The sequence below is a fragment of the Poecilia reticulata genome, chromosome 3, assembly GCF_904066995.2.
Source record: "Poecilia reticulata chromosome 3, P_reticulata-male-v2, whole genome shotgun sequence".
In the NCBI taxonomy this organism is placed as follows: domain Eukaryota; kingdom Metazoa; phylum Chordata; class Actinopteri; order Cyprinodontiformes; family Poeciliidae; genus Poecilia; species Poecilia reticulata.
In genome coordinates this window covers 29,368,712-29,394,502 of record NC_088832.1, presented here as the reverse complement: position 1 = coordinate 29,394,502, position 25,791 = coordinate 29,368,712, and the positions used below count along the sequence as shown (strand labels likewise).

The 25,791-nt window shown below is 37.9% G+C and overlaps 1 protein-coding gene and 4 pseudogenes across 12 annotated transcripts; all 5 read left to right on the top strand.

Moving 5' to 3' along the window:
- Positions 1-890: 890 nt before the first annotated feature.
- Positions 891-3,167, top strand: LOC103462688 (UDP-glucuronosyltransferase 2A2 pseudogene; annotated as a pseudogene). Its single transcript, XR_014087001.1, has 2 exons — positions 891-983; positions 1,322-3,167. The product of XR_014087001.1 is annotated as a UDP-glucuronosyltransferase 2A2 pseudogene (transcript).
- A 522-nt stretch (positions 3,168-3,689) lies between these two features.
- On the top strand, positions 3,690-7,176 carry LOC103462689 (UDP-glucuronosyltransferase 2A2-like). Of its 2 annotated transcripts, none has more exons than XM_008405626.3 (2): positions 3,690-3,825; positions 4,995-7,176. In XM_008405626.3, exon 2 carries the CDS (start codon positions 4,995-4,997, stop codon positions 6,579-6,581), a length of 1,587 nt encoding a protein of 528 aa, XP_008403848.1. In that variant the 5' UTR covers positions 3,690-3,825; the 3' UTR covers positions 6,582-7,176. The 2 variants fall into 2 exon arrangements, with proteins under 2 accessions (XP_008403848.1, XP_081461552.1); XM_081605426.1 differs by lacking the exon at positions 3,690-3,825 and adding an exon at positions 3,857-4,218.
- Positions 3,705-12,090, top strand: LOC145547544 (UDP-glucuronosyltransferase 2C1 pseudogene; annotated as a pseudogene). Of its 3 annotated transcripts, none has more exons than XR_014086998.1 (3): positions 8,104-8,490; positions 9,411-9,461; positions 9,905-12,090. The product of XR_014086998.1 is annotated as a UDP-glucuronosyltransferase 2C1 pseudogene, transcript variant X2 (transcript). The 3 variants fall into 3 exon arrangements; XR_014086997.1 differs by lacking the exon at positions 9,411-9,461 and having other exon boundaries at positions 8,105-8,297; positions 8,386-8,490; XR_014086999.1 differs by lacking the exons at positions 8,104-8,490; positions 9,411-9,461 and adding an exon at positions 3,705-3,825.
- A 1,426-nt stretch (positions 12,091-13,516) lies between these two features.
- LOC103462690 (UDP-glucuronosyltransferase 2C1 pseudogene) lies at positions 13,517-16,484 on the top strand (annotated as a pseudogene). The gene is made up of 2 exons (XR_014087000.1): positions 13,517-13,754; positions 14,356-16,484. The product of XR_014087000.1 is annotated as a UDP-glucuronosyltransferase 2C1 pseudogene (transcript).
- Positions 16,485-17,450: 966 nt separating this feature from the next.
- On the top strand, positions 17,451-25,696 carry LOC103462746 (UDP-glucuronosyltransferase 2B31 pseudogene; annotated as a pseudogene). 5 transcript variants are annotated; one of them, XR_014086991.1, is made up of 3 exons: positions 17,457-17,604; positions 20,421-20,488; positions 23,284-25,696. The product of XR_014086991.1 is annotated as a UDP-glucuronosyltransferase 2B31 pseudogene, transcript variant X2 (transcript). The 5 variants fall into 5 exon arrangements; XR_014086990.1 differs by lacking the exon at positions 17,457-17,604 and adding an exon at positions 19,545-20,230; XR_014086992.1 differs by lacking the exon at positions 20,421-20,488 and having other exon boundaries at positions 17,451-17,604.
- The last annotated feature ends 95 nt before the right edge of the window (positions 25,697-25,791 follow it).

Sequence of the window (25,791 nt, the reverse complement as noted above, 5' to 3'; positions counted from 1 at the left end):
CTGACGATTTAGTTCATTCTAGTTTAGTTTACAACAATATAAAAGGTAAGGGCCTCTGCCACTGAATGAAAGTAATTTTTTTAATAACAGGAGAAGGACAAGTTTCTCCAGCAGACTCAGTCTCACAATTCACTGCAGATGAGCTAAAGGTGACTACTGAAATAACCATAGGTTTGCTGAATAAACTGTACATGTTTTGTTATGATGGAAACTGTGTTATTAAAATTGAATTTTTACTTTATTTTATTTTATTTCATTTTATTTTATTGTGCAGTAAGTTCCAGATAGTTCTGGAGGGGGATCGACCATTGTTTGTTGTCCATACAGATTCACTGATGCACGTCTACCCTCAGTGTTACGGTAGCGTTTTACCAACGTGATGCATTCAAGTACACAAGAAAGTGGTTCCATGTAGAGATACATTTTTCCATCATTACGTGCTTCAAGTAACACTTCGGAAATAACCTAATCGACTATTTGCTGGCAGTTTTACAGTATTCTTCTGGTTTTACTTAATCAAAAACATGACCATAATTCACAATGGTAATTTTATTAAGCATTATATTATAAAGTCATAAAGAATTTCTTCTAATTGATTCTGACCATTGAGTGTGATTTTGTGCATTAAAACTGTCAGTTTTACTTTCCAGTAATTACATATTTTCATATTTTAAATTATCAGTAACGCTTTCTTGGACACTGTCTAAGAAAGCATATTATTGCTTATGGATATTAAAGGATGTTATTTATGAAATAGGCTACTGAATAGGACTGTGGTAAAATGCGATATTAAAATAGGTGATGAAACCATTCCACGGAATTGTCCTTCAACTTAATTTCCTAGTGTACAAGGCATACTTGAATGCACCATGAGGTTGTTTCCGTGGCCATAAAACCTCGTTTGTGCGCGGAATGGCGTATCAACAGGGAAGAACCTGACGAAGCTGCTATTAGACTGGACTCGATACACCTGATGATTTGATGTTCGTATGTTGTAGCTTAACTCAAACTCAGTTTTTTGTCAGTTGAAGTATGACTTATCACGATAACAATGCAAATTATTTACATCCTAGCGCTGAAAACCGAAAAGTAATTAATTGCGTTCCTAAATTTAGAGAAAGATTTTCTGCTCTCAAGACTTCAAATCACATCCATATATCGTTTATTAACATTTAGCTGGACTTATTGAATTATGATCAATAACTACCAGGACGTGAAATGTACAGATAATGTGTTGGAAGTATACTTTGCTCACATGTTCAATAATTTGTATCATATCTTTGTTTTCTCTGTAAACTGAGATGAACTGCTTGTATTTCAGATGAAGCTGATCTACTGCTGCGGGGCTTTGGTCCTGCTCATCCTCGTCCCCAGCTGCTGCAAAGGAGGACACATATTGGTTCTTCCTATCGAGGGCAGCCACTGGATAAACATGGATATTTTAATACAAGCTCTGCACTCCAGAGGACACAGCCTGACTGTTATGCGGCCCAGCAACAGCTGGTACATTAAAGATAACTTCCAATTACAGCACATTCACAGTTCCAGTGAAGAGGAGCTTCTCTCAGAAGTTCATCACCAAAATCATATGTGACATCATACAGTTTGAGCGTGGGGCTTTACCTTTGACCAGCTTCCTTTATGCTTCGCTTGGGATGTTCAGCACTACCCTGGAGATTCATAGGGCTGTGAGTGAATATGTCTCAGCCATGTTGCAGAGTAAATTAGAGCCCTGAACAACACCAAGTTTGATCTGGTTCTCACTGACCCCTGCTGGGGCAGTGGAGCACTTTTAGCCAAACATTTAAGCATTCCTCTAGTTTTTAATGTCCGCTGGATAATATCTGAAGAAGGTCAATTTGGCATCACTCCTTCGCCATTATCATATATTCCTATCACAGGATCTGGTTACACTGATAAAATGACCTTTTTTCAAAGGGTTAAAAACAACATTTTATACTATATCATCCGAATGAATGATATGTTGGTCACTAAGCAAGTTTACCAGCCACTGTGTGAGCAATATCTTGGATCTGATTGTGACTTTGACCATTTAAAGATAGATGCTGGCATCTGGCTTATGAGAACTGACTTTGTCTTTGATTACCCACGTCCCACAGTGCCTAATGCCATGTACATGGGAGGGTTCCATTGTAAACCTGCAGAACCACTTTCTGACTATATGGAGGAGTTTGTGCAGAGTTCTGCCGAACACAGAGTTATTATCATGTCTTTAGGAACATTTGTGCCTGAACTTCCAGATAATTTAGCAAATGAGATTGCAGCAGCTTTTGCGAAATTGCCACAAAACGTCATCTGGAGCTATAGAGGACCCAAACCGTCCACTTTGGGTAACAACACTTTACTGGTTGACTGGAGGCCACAAAAAGACCTTCTAGGAGATCCTAAGACAAAGCTATTTGTGACTCATGGGGGAACAAATGGAATCCAAGAAGCCATTTATTATGGAGCTCCAGTAGTGGGTTTACCCTTGTTTTTTGATCAGTATGACAATCTGCTGCACTTGCAAGTGAAAGGTGGTGCTAAAATTCTTACATTGAGTACAGTGGACAAAGACGACAACTTCTTGAAAGCCATACAAGAAGTTCTTAACAAACCGTCCTACAGGCAGAACATTCAGAGACTCTCCAGGCTGCACAGAGATCAGCCAATGAAGCTAATTGATACGGCCGTCTTCTGGATAGAATATGTCATGAGGCATAAAGGTGCTGGTCTCCTGAAAGCTCAGTGCTACCGAATGCCCTGGTATGTTTACCACTCTGTAGTTGTAGTCCTGTTCCTGACAGGAGCAGTGATGCTCATGCTTTTAGCAACAGCCATGTTTATCAGGTGTTTATGGAAATCTGTGTGTGGATGTAAAGTAAAACTTGAGTAATGATTAGACAGATTCATCAAGTCAGCACCATCTAAACATTTTCACAAGCTGGAGACAAGATTGAAAGCAGTAATATGAACTTGATGGACTCTTTGAATGCTTGTATTGAAATATATTTGGACTCTAACAATACTACAAATGGGTTTTGTTCAATATTATATTGGTGGCTAAGGGGGTGTAATTTTTACTTTTTATTGTAGTCCATAATATCCTGCAATGTTTATTCCACATATTTGTTTATTTTATGATATTAAAAATATATATGAATACATGTTGTTTTCTTTTTATAACAATTTTCTTTTCCAATTTGTACTGAAATAAATTGGATTTTAGTTACAAACTATTGTTTAGTACAGTAGCTGTTTAGCACAGAATAAAATATTGTGTTATAAGTATATATAAACATTCTGCACTGGATGCAACCAATATTGACGTATTTTTATGCTGAAATTTTTTTAATATGTTTTTGATATTTACAGAATCTACCTGAATCAAGGCGTGTCGTGCTGCAAAGATGGATCAGTTTCTAATTTCTACATTTCTTTACTCAGGCACTAGGTGTCGCCATTGAGACAATATTTTCTCTCAGCCAGAGAAAATCGCAGTTCGGTGACTTCCTGTAATGTTTCCACTTAACTTGCTTTCCTTTCATTGCTTTTGCACGGTTTTCATGTCATTGTTGTTGTATGGAGCAGCGTTTTAAAACCGGATTTCATTCCTAAACTCGACGATACGAGTCAGTTCATTTTCACATCGCCTCATTTGAGTTAGTCAATCTGCTACGACTGTCATCACAGTGTATTACTCTGTAGAACCGTTGGCAGGCGTGACTGGACTAAAGGTTGTGTGTACCTTATGTCTGTCATTTATGAAGATTGTCCTGTGGCACACTGAAACAGCTTCCACTGTCTGGACTGAGAAGACAAACTGTAAGTAGCTATATCCGTCTGAACATCTATTTAATCTCCTGTCTGGTTGTCATACCTGTCAAGTTTTGGATTTGAGAATCCATGAAATGTTTATCCCACCGCTGTTGCCGTCGGAGCGGGGGTGGGGTGGGTGTGAAGAAAACTACTGTAACATGAAACGGCAGGAAGAGGAAGACAGAGGGGTAAAATACATAAGTTTCTCGGCTAAAACGGGGAACTTGACAGGTACCCTGGAAAAATGTTTCTGAACATTTTTTGCACATGTAAGCTTTATAGGGAGAAATGCATGCTATACTGATCCCGGAAGTGGTAAATCCAGTCGTGTCAAGACGTGTTTCCACATGTAGTCTGTCCCACTACTTCAGATTAGGAGCAGCTCTCAAATCCCATAATGTAAGAAAAGGTTTAAACTTCCTCTGACTATCTTTGACTAGCCAGCAAATGGTGTGTATGTTTCATCTTTGAGGGTGGTAATGGTGGTTTTGCTTTTTTAGATAATTATGCTTACTTGTTTATTTGCTTAATCAAACGAACATTTATGAAAAGAAAACAGATTTATCCGACATACCATTATTTCCAGCAATCTTTGAAAAACAGTTGGATTACTTTTTAAATAGACATCGTAAAACTTAAGAAATCTCTTCCCAGTGAGAATTATAAGTTTATGGATGCTAACATTCTAAATCTAAAACTATTTTGTCACCCTTTTTTGAATTATGTAGATAATTGTTTAACTTGAGGAAAAACAAAAAATATTGATTTCTGATTTTAATTTTAATTATTAAAATGTTGGTCCTCCATATTTATGAAGACATTAAAATGCAACCAAAATACAATAAAATACAATATGTAAAAGCGCATTTGCTGAGAAAATACACTTGAATGGTGAAACTGGAAAAGTTTAGTGATGTTTAGTGATGAGCTCTAAATTCCCTCATATTTAAAACTCAAGAGTTCTGTATCACTGATTGCATGGAAACCATCACTATTAGGTAAAAGAACATATGACAGTGAAAAATAGTCTAGTAGTATTTGACATTTGAACTAATACATTTTGCATTAGTTTTATTCCAGTCAAAAGATGATTAGAATTAACAAATTATATAATTTTTTGTTTTATATTATTGAAACTAATCAATGAAAAAACTTTTTTTTTTTCTCCATTTCAGATGAAGGCAGTCTGCTGCTGCAGTGTGTCGCTCCTGCTCGTTCTCATTCCCACCTGCTGTCATGGTGGCAACATCTTGGTCTTTCCCACTGAAGGAAGCCACTGGATAAACATGGAAATTCTTCTTAAAGCTCTACACTCCAGGGGACACAATGTAACTGTTGCACGAGCTAGCAAAACCTGGTACATCAAGGATAATCCCTTATATTACAAGAGTTTCATAGTTCCAGTAGAAAAGAGCTTGGTAAATGCAGATTTTTTGAAAAAAATGTTTTCTATGTTCATAAAATTTGAACAGGGGACTTTAACTCTCACGCGTTTTTTCCAAATAACAACAGAAATGCTTGACAAAAATCTTAATATTTACAGTTTAGTGAGCTCATTTGTCCCAGCTCTGCTGGATAATGTGGAGTTGATGAGGAAATTAAATGAGACCAAGTTTGATCTGGTTCTTACTGATCCATGCTGGGGTAATGGGGCAATTTTGGCCAAATACATGAATCTCCCTTTAGTTTACAATGTTCGCTGGTTAATGCCTCAAGAAGCTCATTTTGCCATCGCTCCCTCACCATTATCTTACATCCCTATGACAGGATCTGGCTACACTGATAAAATGACTTTTTTTCGGAGAGTTAAAAACATCATTTTCTATCTAATGACTGCCCTTCAAAGCAAGCTTGCGTCTAAGTTAGTATACCAGCCACTTTGTGAAAAGTACCTTGGACCTGATTGTGACTTTGAGCAGATACAGAATGATGCAGACATTTGGCTCATGAGAACCGATTTTGTCTTTGATTACCCACGTCCCACAATGCCTAATGTCGTGTACATGGGAGGGTTTAATTGTAAACCTCCAGAACCACTTCCTGATCACATGGAGGAGTTTGTGCAGAGTTCTGGAGAGCATGGAGTCATTATCATGTCCATCTCAACATTTGTTGATGAACTTCCAGAGGACCTTGCAGATAGCATTGCAGCAGCTTTTGCGAAGTTGCCACAAAAAGTCATCTGGAGCTTTAGAGGACCCAAACCGTCTACTCTGGGTAACAACACCTTACTGACTGACTGGATGCCACAAAAGGACCTTCTAGGACATCCTAAAATAAAGCTATTTGTGTCTCAAGGAGGAACAAATGGAGTCCAGGAGGCCTTGTGTCATGGAGTCCCAGTAGTGGGTTTTCCTCTAGTTTATGACCAATATGACAATCTGTTGCGCTTGCAAGAGAAAGGTGCAGCTAAAATTCTTACATTCAGGGCAGTGGACAAAGATGATGGCTTTCTGAAAGCTATGCAAGAAGTTCTGAACGAACCGTCCTACAGGCAGAACATGCAGAGACTCTCCAGGCTGCACAGAGATCAACCAATGAGGCCAATTGATACGGCCGTCTTCTGGATAGAATACGTCATTAGGCACAAAGGTGCTGGTCACCTGAAAGCTCAATCTAACCGAATGCCTTGGTACGTTTACCACTCTGTAGATGTATTCCTGTTTCTGACTGCAGCAGTGATGCTCACGCTTTTAGCTACAGTCGTGTTTATCAGGTGTTTATGGAAATCTGTGTGTAGACGTAAAGTAAAACGTGAGTAATATTTATATCCTTTATGTGTAAAGATATTTCCTGTGAATAATGTTTATTGATGTTTATTGATGAAAGCAATTGTCTTATTTTAGAGGAATATTTTGAACTTTTTTATTCAAAGTAGGGTACTGTTTTAGAAGATTTTAAATAAATAAATGTTTTTCTTTTAATTGATATAGTAAATTAATTAATTATTTGAAATATTTTTAATATGTCCCACTCTTGTGTTTGATAGCAGAATATTGCATATTGCAGCAGAACATGATTTAATCACATTATCCTTGGATATCAAGTTGCAGATGGGAATGACATACCAAACTTGACAATGTTTCATTTACAAATTGTCTGATTAAATTATTTCATTCAGTAAGTTTGCTAACTCAGCTATTTCATTGATTAGAATATTCTAATAAGGCTATATTGTCTTTGATTGATAATTGTTAAACAGCTAGTAGTCACACTTTCTATTTTAAGTGTTATCTTGTCCTTGTCATTGAAAATAATCACAATGAACAAAAATGAAGGCATTACAACATCTATGTAATTTTTCTAATGTGTTTCACTTTTAAATTGAGTTACTAAAATAAATTACTTTTTAATGCAGTTGTGTTTTTATTTAATATTAAATTTTTGAAATAAAGATAGAAACTGAACACCATGTCGTTGGTATAAATGGAACAATGTCTGAGAGCCTTTACTGTTAATGATAATGTTGCACACATTTAGTGCCCTCACTTTTACTCTGGGTGAGGAGTATGAAAACTGGGAGTATAAAAGGTCTCCAGAGTGCACAGAGATCATACACATTGAATTTTCTAATTTACACATTTTAGAACTGGTAAAGGACAGATGCAGTGTGTACTTTCTTTTTACTATGTGCAGGAGCATGGGAAACCGATTTGTCACATCAACCAAAGTGTGCTCTGATGATTTAATGCATTCCAGTTTAATAACAAAAAAGGAATGGGGCTATGTGACTGAATTGTAGTAATTTAGGATGAGGACAAGTTTCTCTAGCACACCCAGGCTCATAATTCAGTGCCCTAAAATGAAGTTTTTACAAGGTTAACGAAACTGTCACAGCAGCTATTATTTGCCAACCAAAGTTGCCACACCTTTGCTATGCTGGAGGCATTGCTCCAAGATCAAACTCTACTGGGTTCCCTTAGTTGACTCTCTCCCAGTTAGGTGGAATTGCATTGTGTCCAATTGAGTCTAAATATTGATTATGTCAGTGTATTGTATTGCTACCAATTGGGTTAATTTGCACTGAATTTGGTTCAGGCTGTTGCTATAGAAATCCTGAAATATCAAAGTATTCTGGCAAATCTTATTGGTGCACATAAATGCACATTTGTCAGTCACGTTTATTCTGCACTGGATGTAACCCACATTGACCTATTTAGAGTGACTTTTTTAATGCTTAATTATTTCTTGGTACATTTTTTTTTTAATTTGCAGTTTCGTTGAATCAAAGCGTGTCGTGTTGTTTAGTCACTAACTAAGTGACTAAACAAGTGACTAAGCATTCCTTTTCTCAGACACCAGGTGTCGCTATGGAGAAAATATTTTCTCTCAACAGGAGGCTCTGTACACTTCCGTGGCTTCCTCTAAAGTTTCCACTTCCCTGCTTTCTTTTCATTGCTTTTGCTCGCTTCGTGTCATCATTCTTGGATTGAACAACGATTTTAAACAAGATTTCTCCCCAAAACTCAACGTTTGGCGTCAGTTTGACATTCCTGAAAATCACCGCATAATTTTTGTTAGCGAGTCTGTTTTTATTGTTCTCACACACAGGTTATTGCTTTATAGAACCATTTGATAGGCGTGACTGGACTAAAGGTGTGTTCGGTGTGGGGATTGTCCTGTAGCACTCTGAAACAGCGTTCAAGTAGGTCTGGACTAAGAAGACTAACGGTAAGTAGCTATCTTGATATCTAGCTAGCATCTCCTCATTCAAATGTTACTGAACATTTTTGCACATGTAAAGTTTACACTTGTACATCAGGGAGCTAAGCATGTTACAGTTTATCCCTGCAGTGTTAAATACAGTTCTGTCAAGACGTGTTTTCACATTTGGTAGCTTGCTGTAGATATCCTAAATAATCTGTTCCACTATACTTCAGATTAGGTGCAGCCCTCAAATCCCATAATATCTGATGGGGAAGTTATCCAAAGCCACATTCAGTTGTAGGTTATATAGAAAACGAACTTTGGATAATTTAGTTTAGTAGAGCCATGTTTGTCTAACTCTGGTAAAAGTATCTATAGTGGCATGCTTAAGGGTATCAAAAACAAACTATCAACTCAAGTAGTCTTTCAAAATTAAATCTGGGAGTGGAATCAAACTCAGTGTAACTGTGTTCAAGTTCATGTACCAGTGAGAGTTGCTCGATAATATGCTTAGAGACCAGAATCATTACTAGTAATACAAGCAATGTACCAGATTTTTAACTAATGGAGGTTGTATCCAATGGGTTTCATGAAAAATGGATGACATGCAAAAAGGAAAAAAAACAAAAAACTTTCTTTTTTTTTTTGCCATTTGGTCTTGCGATTTTCTTCTCCTTTACCTCTTGTTCAGATTGTTTTTCCAACTGAATGTTGAAGAGTAAATGGCTCATAATGTTAAAGTGATGAAAATTGAACTTTTTGAAAGTTGATCATCTGGTGTAGAGCTAACATAACAATTCAGAAAACAAAATCACACAAAGTGTCAAACATGGTAACAATAGTTTGATGGTCTGGTGCTGTTTTTTTTTTTTTTTTTTAATTTAGACTCTGAACAGCTTGCTGCAATTATTGAAAATCATATCATGACTTCTGCTCTCTAACAGAAGATCCTTAAGCTTCAGGTACACTCATCCAGCAGGACATGAATCACACCAGTAAATTCACCCTGGACTGACTCAAAAAGAGGAAGGTTTTGGTGTGGCCTATTTGAAGTTCAGACTTGTATTCACTTGCAATACTTTGTTGCAAACAGGCCACCACAGTAATGTAGCAAAATTAAAACAAGTTAGCAAAGTAGCACAACATGGTTCCAAAGCAGCGTAAAAATTCAAGGAGGCAAATACATATTCATGCTAGTGCAGGAGAGAAGACTCACATTTCCTCTAACATCTTTCAGTCAGCAAATAGTTAGCATGTTTAATGTTGACACAAAAAATAAATTAGAATTTTACAGTTTATACATATTAATGCCTACCTTTTGCTGTAATTTTTTTTTATTCCAGTCAAGAGATGATTAGAATTAGGGAAGGCTGACCTGTTGTGTTTCTGTTTTATACTACTAAAATTATATATTGAATGATATTTTTCTCCATTTCAGATGAAGGCAGTCTGCTGCTGCAGTGTGTTGCTCCTGCTCGTTCTCATTCCCACCTGCTGTCATGGTGGCAACATCTTGGTCTTTCCTACTGAAGGAAGCCACTGGATAAACATGGAAATTCTTCTTAAAGCTCTACACTCCAAGGGACACAATGTTACTATTGCACGAGCTAGCAAAACCTGGTACATCAAGGATAATCCCTCATATTACAAGACTTTCATAGTTCCAGTGGAAAAGAGCTTGGTAGATGGAGACTTTTTGAAAAAAATGTTTTCTGAATTTCTAAAACTTGAACGGGGGGCTTTACCTCTCACTAGTTTTTTCCGAATGGCGCTAGGCATGCTCGACAAAATTGTTGATGTTCACAATTCAGTGAGCTCATTTGTCCCAGCTCTGCTGGATAATGTGGAGTTGATGAGGAAATTAAATGAGACCAAGTTTGATCTGGTTCTTACTGATCCATGCTGGGGTAATGGGGCAATTTTGGCCAAATACATGAATCTCCCTTTAGTTTACAATGTTCGCTGGTTAATGCCTCAAGAAGCTCATTTTGCCATCGCTCCCTCACCATTATCTTACATCCCTATGACAGGATCTGGCCTCACTGATAAAATGACTTTTTTTCAGAGAGTTAAAAACATCATTTTCTATCTAATGACTGCCCTTCAAAGCAAGCTTGTGTCTAAGTTTGTATACCAGCCACTTTGTGAAAAGTACCTTGGACCTGATTGTGACTTTGAGCAGATACAGAATGATGCAGACATTTGGCTCATGAGAACCGATTTTGTCTTTGATTACCCACGTCCCACAATGCCTAATGTCGTGTACATGGGAGGGTTTAATTGTAAACTACCAGAAGCACTTCCAGATCACATGGAGGAGTTTGTGCAGAGTTCTGGAGAGCATGGAGTCATTATCATGTCCCTCTCAGCTTTTGTTAATGAACTTCCAGAGGACCTTGCAGATAGCATTGCAGCAGCTTTCGCAAAATTGCCACAAAAAGTCATCTGGAGCTATAGAGGCCAGAAACCATCTACATTGGGTAACAACACTTTGCAAGTTGACTGGATGCCACAAAAAGACCTTCTAGGACATCCTAAGGTAAAACTATTTGTGGCTCATGGAGGAACAAATGGAGTCCAGGAGGCCTTGTGTCATGGAGTCCCAGTAGTGGGTTTTCCTCTGGTTTTTGACCAGTATGACAATCTGTTGCGCTTGCAAGAGAAAGGAGGAGCTAAAATTCTTACATTGAGTACAGTGGACAAAGATGACAACTTCCCGAAAGCTATCGAAGAAGTCCTTAACAAACCGTCCTACAGGCAGAACATGCAGAGACTCTCCAGGCTGCACAGAGATCAGCCAATGAAGCCAATTGATACGGCCGTCTTCTGGATAGAATACGTCATTAGGCACAAAGGTGCTGGTCACCTGAAAGCTCAGTCCTACCGAATGCCTTGGTACGTTTACCACTCTGTAGATGTATTCCTGTTCCTGACTGGAACAGTGATGCTCACGCTTTTAGCTACAGTCGTGTTTATCAGGTGTTTATGGAAATCTGTGTGTAGACGTAAAGTAAAACGTGAGTAATATTTCTATCCTTTATGTGTAAAGATATTTCCTGTGAATAATGTTTATTGATGTTTATTGATCAAAGCAATTGTCTTATTTTAGAGGAATATTTTGAACTTTTTTATTCAAAGTAGGGTACTGTTTTAGAAGATTTTAAATAAATAAATAGATGTTTTTCTTTTAATTGACATAGTAAATTAATGAATTATTTGAAATATTTTTAATATGTCCCACGCTTGTGTTTGATAGCAGAATATTGAATATTGCAGCAGAACATGATTTAATCACGTTATCCTTGGATATCAAGTTGCAGGTGGGAATGACATACCAAACTTGACAATGTTTCATTTACAAATTGTCTGATTAAATTATTTCATTCAGTAAGTTTGCTAACTCAGCTATTTCATTAATTAGAATATTGTAATAAGGCTCTATTGTCTTTGAATGATAATTGTTAAACAGCTAGTAGTCACACTTTCTATTTTAAGTGTTATCTTGTCCTTGTCATTGAAAATAATCACAATGAACAAAAATGAAGGCATTACAACATCTATGTAATTTTTCTAATGTGTTTCACTTTTAAATTGAGTTACTAAAATAAATTAGGTTTTAATGCAGTTGTGTTTTTATTTAACATTAAATTTTTGAAATAAAGAACACCATGTCATTGATATAAATGGAACAATGTCTGAGAGCCTTTACTGTTAATGATAATGTTGCACACATTTGGTGCCCTCACTTTTACTCCTTTGTGTTTGGGTTGTATTGTTTTGTATATAAATACCAAGCAACTGGAAAAGCAGGTAATGATGCCATTTTGAAATGGTGATAAGAGAGACATTGTTTAAACTGTACCTGCATTTGTCCAGTCAATGAGTAAGCTTATGTTTGTTCCTTGCACACGTTATCATAATTTAGCAGCATTCACTGCGATAAAGAGCATGAGCTCTTAATCTCTGCCTTTTATGAAGATAGACTCTTCGTGCTTGTAACTGTAAGCTGTTTGTGGATCAAGGAGGAAAACTGGGAATATACAAGGTCCTGTGGCATGAAGTCTGAATAGTGAACTTACCCTGGTTTTTAAATCAGTTTGGCAATCGGCAGAGAAGGACCTAAAAGTCTCACACTTTTCGGACAATGATGACAACGTCCAAAAGGCTATACAAGTCTTGAACAAGCACTCCTGCCAGGTGAACATGCAGATTATCCAGAGTGCACAGAGATCGTATTCAATGAAATTTCTAATTTATACATTTTAGAACCTGCTAAAAGACAGACACAGGGTGTACTTTCTTCTTACTATGTGCAGGAGCATGGGAAACAGATTTACCACACCAGCCAATGATTTAATGCATTACAGTTTAGTATACAACAAAAAATTTATGGGGCTATGTGACTGAATTGGAATAATTTAAGATAAGGACAAGTTTCTCTAGCACTCTCAGTCTCATAAAGTGGACTGCCCTAAAATTAAGCTTGTACACGGTTAATGAAACAGTCACAGCAGATATTATTATCCAACCAAAGTTGCCACACCTTTGCTCTGGTGGAGGCATTGCTCCAAGATTAAACTCCAATGGGTTCCCTTAGTTGACTCTCTCCCAGTTAGGATGGAATTGCATTGTGTCCAATTGAGTCTAAATATTGATTGTCAGTGTATTGTATTGCTACCAATTGGGTTAATTTGCACTGAATTTGGTTCAGACTGTTGCTATAGAAATCCAGAAATATCAAAGTGTTCTGGCAAATCTAATTGGTGCACATAAATGTACACTTGTCAGTCACTTTCAGTCTGCACTGGATTCAACCCACGTTGACCAAGCAAATGGAAAATGGAAAAGCAGATAATAATGCCATTTTGAAATAGTGACTTTTTTAATGCTGAAATATTTCTTGATATCTACATTTATTTACATTTGCACAGTTTGGCTGAATCAAAGTGTGTTGTTTAGTCACTAACTATGCCAAACACGGTCTCTAATTGCTGCATTCCTTTTCTCAGACACTAGGTGTCGCTATATTTCATGTAATCATTCTTGGATTGAACAACGGTTTCAAACATGATTTCTCCCCAAAGCTCAACGTTTCGTCACTTTCACATTCCTGAAAATCACCGCATAATTTTTGTTACCGAGTCTGTTTTTATTGTTCTCACACACAGGTTATTGCTTTATAGAACCATTTGATAGGCGTGACTGGACTAAAGGTGTGTTCCGTATGGGGATTGTCCTGTAGCACTCTGAAACAGCGTTCAAGTAGGTCTGGACTAAGAAGACTAACGGTAAGTAGCTATCTTGATATCTAGCTAGCTATTAAAATCATAGACATTAATACATAGACGCCTCGTGGAGCGGGTCGGCCCGTTGCTGCGATACGTAACAGCGTCCGCCATATTGAATGTGGAATATGTGCCATTAAGCTAATACAAGTGAATGGACCGAACGTTATAAAGTGCCGTTCTACAAAGTATTTTAAGTTAACTCCAATGACTTCTGAGACGTCCTGGTTCACAGGCTAAAGCCAAGAATAAAAGAGAAATTATCCAAATGTTAGTAGAAAATACAGACGATATATGTTTCGTATATGTTTCCTTCATATTCATAAAAATACATTTTCGTCATGTTGGGCTCTGACTCGTAGCATCTTTATAGCTAAATACCGACAAGGTGAAGCTGAGCTGTGAAACAGACTGAAGAACAGCAGCTCCAGCTCTGATCCTCTAAATTAGAATTTTACAGTTTATACATATTAATGCCTACCTTTTGCTGTATTTTTTTTAATTCCAGTCAAGAGATGATTAGAATTGGGGAAGGCTGACCTGTTGTGTTAATTTCTGCTTTATATTAATAAATAATATATTGAATGACTTTTTTTTATTTCAGATGAAGGCAGTCTGTTGCTGCAGTGTGTTGCTCCTGCTCGTTCTCATTCCCACCTGCTGTCATGGTGGCAACATCTTGGTATTTCCTATTGAAGGAAGCCACTGGATAAACATGGAAATTCTTCTTAAAGCTCTACACTCCAAGGGACACAATGTTACTATTGCACGAGCTAGCAAAACCTGGTACATCAAGGATAATCCCTTATATTACAAGACTTTCATAGTTCCAGTAGAAAACAGCTTTTTAGATGCAGATTTAATGAAAAAAATGTTTTCTGAATTTCTTAAACTTGAACGGGGGGCTTTACCTCTCACCAGTTTTTTTCGAATGACGCTAGGCCTGTTTGACAAAATTGTTGATGCTCACAATTCAGTGAGCTCATTTGTCCCAGCTCTGCTGGATAATGTGGAGTTGATGAGGAAATTAAATGAGACCAAGTTTGATCTGGTTCTTACTGATCCATGCTGGGGTAATGGGGCAATTTTGGCCAAATACATGAATCTTCCTTTAGTTTACAATGTTCGCTGGTTAAAGCCTGAAGAAGCTCATTTTGCCATCGCTCCCTCACCATTATCTTACATCCCCATGACAGGATCTGGCCTCACTGATAAAATGACTTTTTTTCAGAGAGTTAAAAACATAATTTTGTATCTTTTGACTTCCATTCAAAGCAAGTTTGCGTCTAAGTTTGTATACCAGCCACTTTGTGAAAAGTACCTTGGACCTGATTGTGACTTTGAGCAGATACAGAATGATGCAGACATTTGGCTCATGAGAACCGATTTTGTCTTTGATTACCCACGTCCCACAATGCCTAATGTCGTGTACATGGGAGGGTTTAATTGTAAACCTCCAGAACCACTTCCTGATCACATGGAGGAGTTTGTGCAGAGTTCTGGAGAGCATGGAGTCATTATCATGTCCCTCTCAACATTTGTTGATGAACTTCCAGAGGACCTTGCAGATAGCATTGCAGCAGCTTTTGCGAAGTTGCCACAAAAAGTCATCTGGAGCTTTAGAGGACCCAAACCGTCTACTCTGGGTAACAACACTTTACTGACTGACTGGATGCCACAAAAAGACCTTCTAGGACATCCTAAGGTAAAACTATTTGTGGCTCATGGAGGAACAAATGGAGTCCAGGAGGCCTTGTGTCATGGAGTCCCAGTAGTGGGTTTTCCTCTGGTTTTTGACCAATATGACAATCTGTTGCGCTTGCAAGAGAAAGGAGGAGCTAAAATTCTTACATTCAGCGCAGTGGACAAAGACGACAACTTCCTGAAAACTATGCAAGAAGTTCTGAACGAACCGTCCTACAGGCAGAACATGCAGAGACTCTCCAGGCTGCACAGAGATAAGCCAATGAAGCCAATTGATACGGCCGTCTTCTGGATAGAATACGTCATTAGGCACAAAGGTGCTGGTCACCTGAAAGCTCAGTCCTACCGAATGCCTTGGTACGTTTACCACTCTGTAGATGTATTCCTGTTCCTGACTGGAGCAGTGATGCTCACGCTTTTAGCTACATTCGTGTTTATCAGGTGTTTATGGAAATCTGTGTGTAGACGTAAAGTAAAACGTGAGTAATATTTATATCCTTTATGTGTAAAGATATTGCCTGTAAGTAAAAGCATGTTCATGGTACCAAAGCAATTGTTTTCTTAATTTAAAGGTATATTGTGAACTTTGTTATTGGAAGTAGAGTACTGTTTCATAAGATTTTAAACAAATAAATAGATGTTTGCCTTTTAATTGAGATTGTAAATTAATAAATCATTTAAAACATATTTAATATGTCCCACTCTTGTGTTTGACAGAAGAATATTATATATTGCAGCAGGGCAGAATTAAAAGATGAAATTCTTAGAAATCAGAAGATGTACCTGGGAATGACATACCAAACTTCACAATGTTCCATTTCCAAACTGTCTGATTAAATAATTTAAATCAGTAACTTTGCTAACTCAGTTTTTAGGATGTTCTGATAAGGCACTTTTGTCAGATGTAAAGAACCAGTTAGAATAATAATTGTTAGGCAGGTTGTAGCTGTACTTTCTACTGTAAGTGTTTGCATTAGCTGTCATTGAAAATAATCACAATGAACAAAAATTAAAGTCATTGCAACTTCAGTCTGTGTATTTTTTTTTCTAAGTTGTTTCACTTAGTAAATAGAGTTGCAGAAATAAATGACTACAATGAGGTTGTGTTCTTATTTTGCATTCATTTTTTGAAATAAATATCAAAACAGAACACCATGGCGGAAAAATGTCTGAGGGCCTTTAGTGTTACTGATAATGTTGCACTTATTTTATAACACTGTAGTGGCAAGTGCCAAAACCATGTCAATTCTGTATATAAATACCAAGTCACTGGACAGTCTGTTAAATGTGTTGTTTTGAAATGGTGAAAATAGACGCATTGAATAAACTTCACCTACATTTGTCCTGTCAATGAGTAATCTTATTATCTTTGTTCCTTGCACACATTATCAACATTTAGCAGCATTCACTGGGGTAAAGAGCATGAGCTCTTCACCTCTGCATTTTATGAAGATAGACTCTTTGTGCATGTCACTGTAGACTGAAATCCAGGATGAATTTAATATTTGTGGTTTGGACAAGTAATATGCAGTGCACACTAAGTTAATAGCAGTAAGGAAAATGACAAGATTCGTTGAAGTATTGCCACAGAAAGTCATTTGGAGCTACAGATACACCAAATTGTTCACTCTGAGTAACAACTTTTTACTAGCTAACTGGATTTCACAAAAAAACCTTTTAGGATGCACAAAGATAAAACTATCTGTGGATCATGGAGGAAAAACTGGGAGTATAAGAGGTCTTGCGGCATGAAGTCCGACTTGTGACTTTACCCTTGTTCTTCAATTAATTTGGCAATCGGCTCTGGTGACAAGCCAGAGGAGGACCTAAACATCTTACACCGAACATGCTGTACAATGATGACAACGTCCAAAAATCTGTACAAATCTTCGACAAACAGTCCTACCAGGTGAACATGCAGATTCTCCACACTGCACAGAGATTAGACAATGAAGCCAGTAAATACTGCCATCTGCTGGGCAAAGTTTGGTACAAAGCACAAATGTACTGCTCACCTCAGAGCTCAGTCCCACACGGTGCCCTGGTTCATCTACCGCTCTGTCTACTGTCTATCCTCGTCTGAATCCTGAATCCTCGTCCAGACAGGAACATTGCTGCTCTTGCTTCTAGCTACAGTCATGTTTATCAGGTATTTATGGAAATCTATGTGCAGCCCAGTGACGTGCGGTGAGGTTCGTAAACAATAACATGTTATTGTTCACGTTCGGAAATTTCGCGCATGGAGACGCTTGAGATTGTTTCTTCATGAAACTGACTACATTTGTATTTAGAAAAGCTATGAATTATTTTGGCAGTAATTCTGATACATAGGAAATCCACAAGAGATATTTATGACTGAAAACAGGAAGGTAACTGATATTGTGTGAACAAAAATAAGGTGTCAGATTTCTGATGTACTGCATCATGACACACCCACCATTTCCTTGTTTTTTTTTTTTTGTTTTTTGTTTTTACCAGAGTCAGTTGACAAAGTTCATGTGCATGTTTAAGACTGTTTTTGTGAAGATATGAAAAGTTGTGTCTCACTCCATCTGCTGTGGTGAGATTGCTTCATACAAAGGGTATCAGCAGCTACAGAGACGTTTGACACCAGACTATTCTGACGATTGGTCATGTTTTGAATATATCTTGTTTTTATTTGTGAAGATTACTAAACCACATAACCAGTGAAACAATAACCACATAACCAGTGAAACAAGTGGTAAATGAGCAACAGACTGCCTTCATCTGAAATAAAAAAAAGTCATTCAATATAAGCAGAAATTAACACAACAGGTCAGCCTTCCCTAATTCTAATCATCTCTTGACTGGAATAAAAAAAAATACAGCAAAAAATGAGTTGTCAGGTAATAAAGGTATGTAGTCAAAGGATGAAGGTGTCAAACGCTTCGTCTTTGAGCTGCAGATGGTCAGCTGTTATTATATTTGGTCAATGTAAAATTATAGATTCTTCTTGGTTTACACCAAAGACTGAGGGAGCTGAGAGTATAATATTTGGGGGTGATATTTTTGGCCACAAATTGATAATGTTAGAATGCCTCAGTGTTTGCACACTACCTTTTCTTCTTTAATTTTTTTCATGGTTACTTTCAGTAAGCTTCCTCTGCGTTGCAATTACATTTCCTGTTTGTTTTGCAAAACCTTGTCTTACACAGCTGCTTTTACTCAAGCTGTTAAGAAGTCTATAAGTGGTGGACTGCACTGTTTAAAAAAACCGAATAACCACAAAGTGCAAAACACTATCTTGCAAGATCTAATCTTATCTTGAGAACATTTTTGGTATTTTTCTCTCTGTATAGACAAAATACGTCTGGTCTGTTAATTAGTGGGTCGGCTGCACATACATTAATAATAGTGACAGTGGGTGGAGGATAGAATATGTTAAATTTGATAGATTTTAAGTAAATGAATAATTTAGCAGTTTTAAGCTACCACATTTTGGAACATGGTTTACAAAAATTGGAACAAGAATCAGGACAGAACCTAAGATCTTATGAACAACCAATATTACAAAACTCATTATGTATGTGCCTCAATGCAATGCATAAATGAAAAAAAAATGACAGTTTAAAAGTAAAACTTATATACAATGTACAGATTCATTGCACACCTGGTAATATTTCAAGCATGACCTCTGTTACTTTTGACTACCAGGATTTAAAGAATCCCCAAAAGTGTGTGTCAGAAAATGGTGGTATTATATACAACCACTTAAAAAAATGAATACGTGATTTAAAACTGATGGTGTATGGAAACTCTTACTGTCCATGCCCCACATATGGTTTGTTTACATTACATTAAATCCTGTCTATTTGCTAAATTCATCAGGGTGCCTCATTTTGAGCAGATGCCAAATCCAGCTGAAAAAGGAAATTATCGTCTCCAACCTTCTATCATACTTGGATACAGCAGTTTGAGAACAGCTGGCTTCTTTAGCAATAGCCTATGTTGCCTACCCTACCTTTGCAGGTGTAAGTAACAGTCTGCTATAACCTTGTTGCCAGCAGTCTTCCTCATGACTGTGTAGCCAATATCATAAAATTTATGTAAAAAAAAAAAATCCAGTTTCAATAGTTCTTATGTTCAAATACTCTAAGAAACTTAACATGGTATTTTCATGAAGTGTAAGTCAAGATCAGTAAAACAGAAATCGACACCTGAAGTATTTCTTGCTGTGTAATGTATCTGAGATACACCGACAAGGTCTTGAATGCATTTTCAGCTTAAATTAAATAAAAGAAAAAACTACAGGCAACTTTTTAGATGTGCTAAAGGAGCCTGGTGAATGTAACATAATGTGCTTTCTCTATTCTGCGTGTGTCTGAACATGTTTTTCTTCAGATTATCGTTATTGTGAGTAGTGTTAAAATCAGGAAGCTTTTGACAGGAAAAGAAAACTCCATCATTTATTCGGTGAAACAAAGATTTTCAACAACAACTTGACCCACTTTATGCACATTCTTTTTACATTTCATTCGGCAGGGCTCTTAGTGTAGCTGACCACATATAGTTCAGTTAAGTCACTTAGTGAGGTTTGGTTTAGTATGACTCACTTTGGTACAATAAACATACAAGGTGGAGTTTCATTATTTAGGGTGTGTCTAGGCCTGTGTGGGTGTCATATTTTATAGTGGGCTTGAATAACGACTGTCTCTTACAAATGAGTCTGAGTCTAAACAGGTCATTTTTGAATTCAGGGGGACAGCCTGGCATTTTTGCATTGTTTTCCTGTCTGTCATTCTAAGAGATACTCAGTGAGTTCTGTTCATTTTTCAGATATTTTGCTTGTCTATTGGCAATGTCTGTTTTATTAAATGCTACCAAAATGATCATTGTAGGTTTACCTACTGCCTTGTGGTTTTCCTGTTTGAATGAGCTTCCCTTTAAAAGGCAGGAACTTTATGCTGAGATCAGACACAGGAAGCAGTTTTTTTTTTTTTTCAGACCTGAATGTTGTCCTTCACACCACTGACTCATGTCAAACCTGAAGCAGCATTGCAAGAGATTCAACAGTAAGTTTGTATCTTTTCTTGAATTACATATCTGTAGTATGAAAGAATAGGCACCTCGGTGTGTTTTTCTGCTCTGCATTTTGCAGAACATTTATGGTGAGTGTTTTGACTGTTTCTATACAAAACAATTCTTTTCTGACTACTAAACATCGGCAGCTGTTCTTTCTTGGTTCTTTCACTCAGGGGTGTCTTTCATGCGACATGCTGTGTAGTGTTAGTGGAAGAACATTCCTATCACGCTGCACGAATACTCAGTACTGAGTGTAGGGTAAAAACAGGATGGAAAAGCACAGTCCCAGGGCTCTGCAGTGACTAATGTCCTCAGGAAAAACAGGATTCTCTTAACATACAGTTAATGAGTATGGGGTCACAGTGGCAGGGAAGAATGTTAATGTTTCTTTGGCTTCAGCTCTTCACAGCTTGTATGAACTTGTTCAGTTCTTACATCCGCAGCAAGCTCTTTTGGCTGATGTCGAAAATACGTTTTTTTACACAAATCATAGCCAGCTTATATATTGGTTATTTTAGGTGGGTAATTAACTTTAAAATTCTATAACAAAACGAGCTCTCTGAGTCACATCCATAAAGCTCATGGAAAACGTTCATAGCAGTCGCTTTTTACCTTCTGCTTATGAAACATCAGGAATCTTGGATTACACAAAATAAACAGTTAAGGGGTTGAGTTTACCAGCAGAGTGAACAGTCAAAAGCGTCTCTCTCTGTTTTGGATTGTGTAACACCTCTGACTTGAAATGTGTCGAGAGAGTGGTGAGGACAGCAGAGAGAATCATGGGAACTTCACTTCCTTTCAACCTTGCCTTCTGGCAAAACGTACAGCAGCTTCACATGCAAAACAACCAGATTCCATAACAGCTGCACACCTCACAACATAAAACTGCTCAACTCCCACTCATATTTTTTATTGTACATATTTATGTTTTCTTCCTTCCTACTTATTTTTATGTTTTAATTTAGAGCTTTGCAACAACATTTACAAATGTACATTGTGAATGTGCAGTTGAATAACTGAAAACACAAAGTTTAGCAAATTAAAAAGATGTTTTCTGTAACCAATAACTCTGCAGACTTTTCCTTTCCTCTGTGGTCAAGCCATTTGGAAGGATGGTGTCTGTATTTTAACTTCCCTGTCCAGCTTCACATTTATATCTTCCTAAAACTAACTTTCTTACGACCAAACTATTGACAGAATTAAACTTGTTATGGTGTCTTTGGACTAACATTTTGGAACATTTGTCCATGTTTGTTCGACAAGTTCAACCCTCATGGATTTATTTTGTGGAAAAAAGCAAGACCTGCATGATTCTCCCAATACAAATTATTCTGCTCACAAACGTTTTTCAGACCTAATGTCATCAAAGTTACAATTCTGGTCTGAACCTGTATAAGGTCAGAATATTAGTGCTTTGAATGTTCAGTTTATTTTCATCACATGGGTCCTTGGCCACTCTGGTCAATTGCAGGCTCCATGCTTGTGATGGAGCACTTTTAAATCCCTTGATAGGGTGACAGTTTAATAAGTTTTCAACTACCATCATCTCACTGCATAAATCAACGTATAAATATCCCCTTTACGAATTTGGGCTCTGGAGACTTTGCTGTCACTACTTTTGTCTTGCATGGCCATCGTGTTAAGCACTGATGCCTTAGTCCAGCAATCCAGATGAAACGTTATCACTCTTTTGCAGCTTTTGGCTCCATTCTCAGCCACCTTGGGTTCACTTTTTTTATTTAAACATTTTAAAATATTTATTCTGTTTTGACATGGAAACGAATACAACTATTGTGAGATAAACGGTTAAGCACAGTTGAGTTGTGTAAATTTATGATGTACGTCCTTGAAGCTTGAATTTAAGAGTTTTAGTTTTCATGCAGAGGTTTCTTAGAACAGCAATACAAGGAAGTGAGTCTAGTACCTTGCACATGATGTCACTAACGGAAAGACAGATGTTATTCCATATCCAGTCCATGGCTAACCTGTTTTTAATAGGTAAGACAAGTATATTTACAGCGACTGTTGTTTTTCTTGGCTCACATATCTTGCAGAATTATTTTATTTCTCCTTTGTTCTGTCTTGGTATTTCAAGCATAGCTTTTAAAGAAACTGTTAGCCTGCAGCTAGTTTTACAAAAAGGATGTCTAAAGATATAATCCTAATTGCATGATTGACTTTATTAGATTAAGATTGCATTTAGCATCAATATAGACAGGTCACATTGCTCTAATAGTAACCTGTTTGTGGTGGCAGGTGAGTATACATGTCGATGTAAGTGCATTTGTGTAAAGCAGGTGTATGTCAGTGAGTTTGTCACCTGGAGGTGTCCAGCTGTTAGAGTGGTGAGAAAGATAGAAAACCTGCAACACTCAGCACCCAAGAGCAGCAAAGGACAGGTGGACTCGACTCCTCAAGGTCACAACAGCCCCAGGCAGACACAAACAAGGCATCACCCCAGAGCAGCCATACGCTCCAAACATATGAAGGTCATCAGTGAAGCAAAGGAGCAAAGAGGTACAGGGTGACAAACAGGGCAGCAAAACACAGCCATCTCCCACCACGTATGCCAAGCTCTTGCAGGGCTCTTGGCACTAAACAAAACTAGTTTTCCCCAGAGAGGCTTCATGTGCTATGTATGCGTGAGTGCTGCCAGCGGGAACTTCCTTCTACAAATAAAGAGACTATTCAGTCAGTGAAACTTAACTGCAGGGTGATTGAGCTCAAATATCCTGGAATACCAACACTAATGTGATTTTTCTTTTCTTTTTCACTTTCCTTTCAGATTGTGCCGATTTTGGAAGATTTGAGGATGTTTTGGCCACTGGCTGTCGTCTTCTTCTTTTTCTATGCCATCACTTCACTTGCATCTGCTGGAAAGGTTCTGGTTTTCCCACATGATGGCAGCCACTGGGTGAACATGAAGGTGCTGGTGGAGGAACTGCATTCACGGGGGCATTCTGTGACTGTCATTCGGGCTGCAGACAGCTGGTACATCAGTGAGACGGCTTCACAATATGAAACCATCACAGTGGATGTCAACTCTGGTGGCGATGAGGATTTCTACCGTGTCTTTGTCTCCGAGGTCATTAGAATTAAAAGAAGCAATGGGTCCGCATGGACCCGTTTCGCTTTAGACATGGAGTTGAAAGACAAGTTCTTTGAATTACACAGAAAGATCTGCGAGATGATTGTGCACATATTTGAAAGTAAAGAGTTAATGAAGATTCTCCAGGAGGCCAAGTATGATGCAGTTTTGACTGACCCTGCAAATGGAGGAGGTGTGATTTTGGCTCACTACCTTGGGCTGCCGATAGTGTTCAACGCTCGCTGGACTGTTCACGGTGAAGCACATTTTGCTATTGCACCTTCTCCTCTTTCCTACGTCCCACTTCCCCCATCAGAACTTACGGATCAAATGACCTTCTTTGAAAGGGTGAAAAACATGATTTTCTACCACATGAGGATGAATCTGTACAAGCAGGTGGTCGCACCACATTACTCTCCTTTAGCTAAGCGCTACTTTGGCCCAGATGTGGACTACTTTTCTCTGTTCCAAGCTGCAGATCTGTGGCTCATGAGAGTGGACTTTGTGTTTGAGTTCCCTCGTCCCACCATGCCAAATGTTGTTTATATGGGAGGGTTCCAGTGCAAACCTGCAAGACCACTTCCTGAACTCCTGGAGAAGTTTGTGCAAAGTTCTGGAGAGCATGGAGTTATCATCATGTCTCTGGGGACTTTAATTGGAGAGCTTCCAAATGACCTGGCAGATGAAATTGCTGCTGGTTTTGCTATCTTACCCCAGAAAGTTATCTGGAGGTATAAGGGAGCCAAACCTCCCTCTTTAGGAAACAATACTTTAATCATAGACTGGATGCCTCAGAACGATCTCCTAGGCCATCCGAAAATCAAACTTTTTGTAAGTCATGGAGGAACTAATGGAATTTATGAGGCTATCTATCACGGGGTTCCAATGGTGGGCATTCCCTTTGTGTTCGATCAAGCCGACAATCTCTCCAGACTCAGAGCTAAAGGAGTTGCAAAGATTTTGGATGTGTCTGATATAAATGAGAAAACATTTCAGAAAACTATTCAGGAAGTCTTGGATGAGCCGTCTTACAGGATGAACATGCAGAGACTCTCCCGACTACACAGAGATCAACAGATAAGGCCACTGGATCGAGCCATCTTCTGGATTGAGTTTGTCATGAGGCACAAAGGTGCTGCTCACCTCAGAACAGAGTCTTACAGACTGCCCTGGTATGCCTATTACTCTGTAGATGTCATTTTATTTTTGATAGCAATTTTTGCACTAATGTTTTTGGTTTTCTCTTGGTTATTGCGGCGCTGCTTCAAATTATGTTGTAAAAGAAAAGTGAAGCCTGACTGACTGGGGCACCGATCAGATATAACATTATGTCAACTCACTGTTGGTTCTAAATGGGTCCCTTTCAGCTGCCATATGAAACAGAGCAAGTGAGGTTTTAAGATAAGTCTCACCACTAAACCTGAGCAACACAAGTTAATCTTTTGTATAATACCTGTAAATGTATTATGAATAAGTTCCTGTTACATCACTGTAAGTTTGCAGAAAATAAATAAATCTTCAGGGTGCCGGTATGCTAATGCTTTGTTTTAGTTTATTTTAGCAATAAAAAAACAAACTGAAAATTTGTAGAATGCAACAGTTTATTAGATACTATTAAATCCATGAACCTTAATGTGAACATGGTATTTTCTGATGGCTGTGGTCTCTTTCAGCAGAATAATGTGTCCTGCAACAGATCATGTGATTCAGGAAGGGTCAAAGGAGCAACAGAATGAGTTTGTGATTTTGACTTGGTCTTCAAATTCACAAGATCCAAGCTAAAAGTGCATGATTGAACTGGGACAAATCTAAAACGCTGAGTCACCATGCACCTTACTGCTGGTAACTTCTTAATGCTAGACATCACAAAACACCTTTAGGTGTTTAAAGTATTAGGCATTTGGTCATAATATTATGCCTGATTAGTATATGCACGCTTTCACTCACTTTTAGTCTCTTACATCCTGTTTTACTGTTTGCATTGAATAATGTGCAGTTCTGTTTTCTAGCTTGGTTCTCTGACTCAATACGTTGCACAAAGTTTGTATTTCAAAATGACTGGAGGCTTTTTTTTTCAATAAACTGTGACATTAAATTTACTGCTGAAATACTCTGGTTCAAAGAAGTTGCTGATGTCTTCAATATCCAGTAGGTGGTGCTATTCATCAGCCCATCTGTTTTCTAAACCTTCTGCTTATGGTTGTA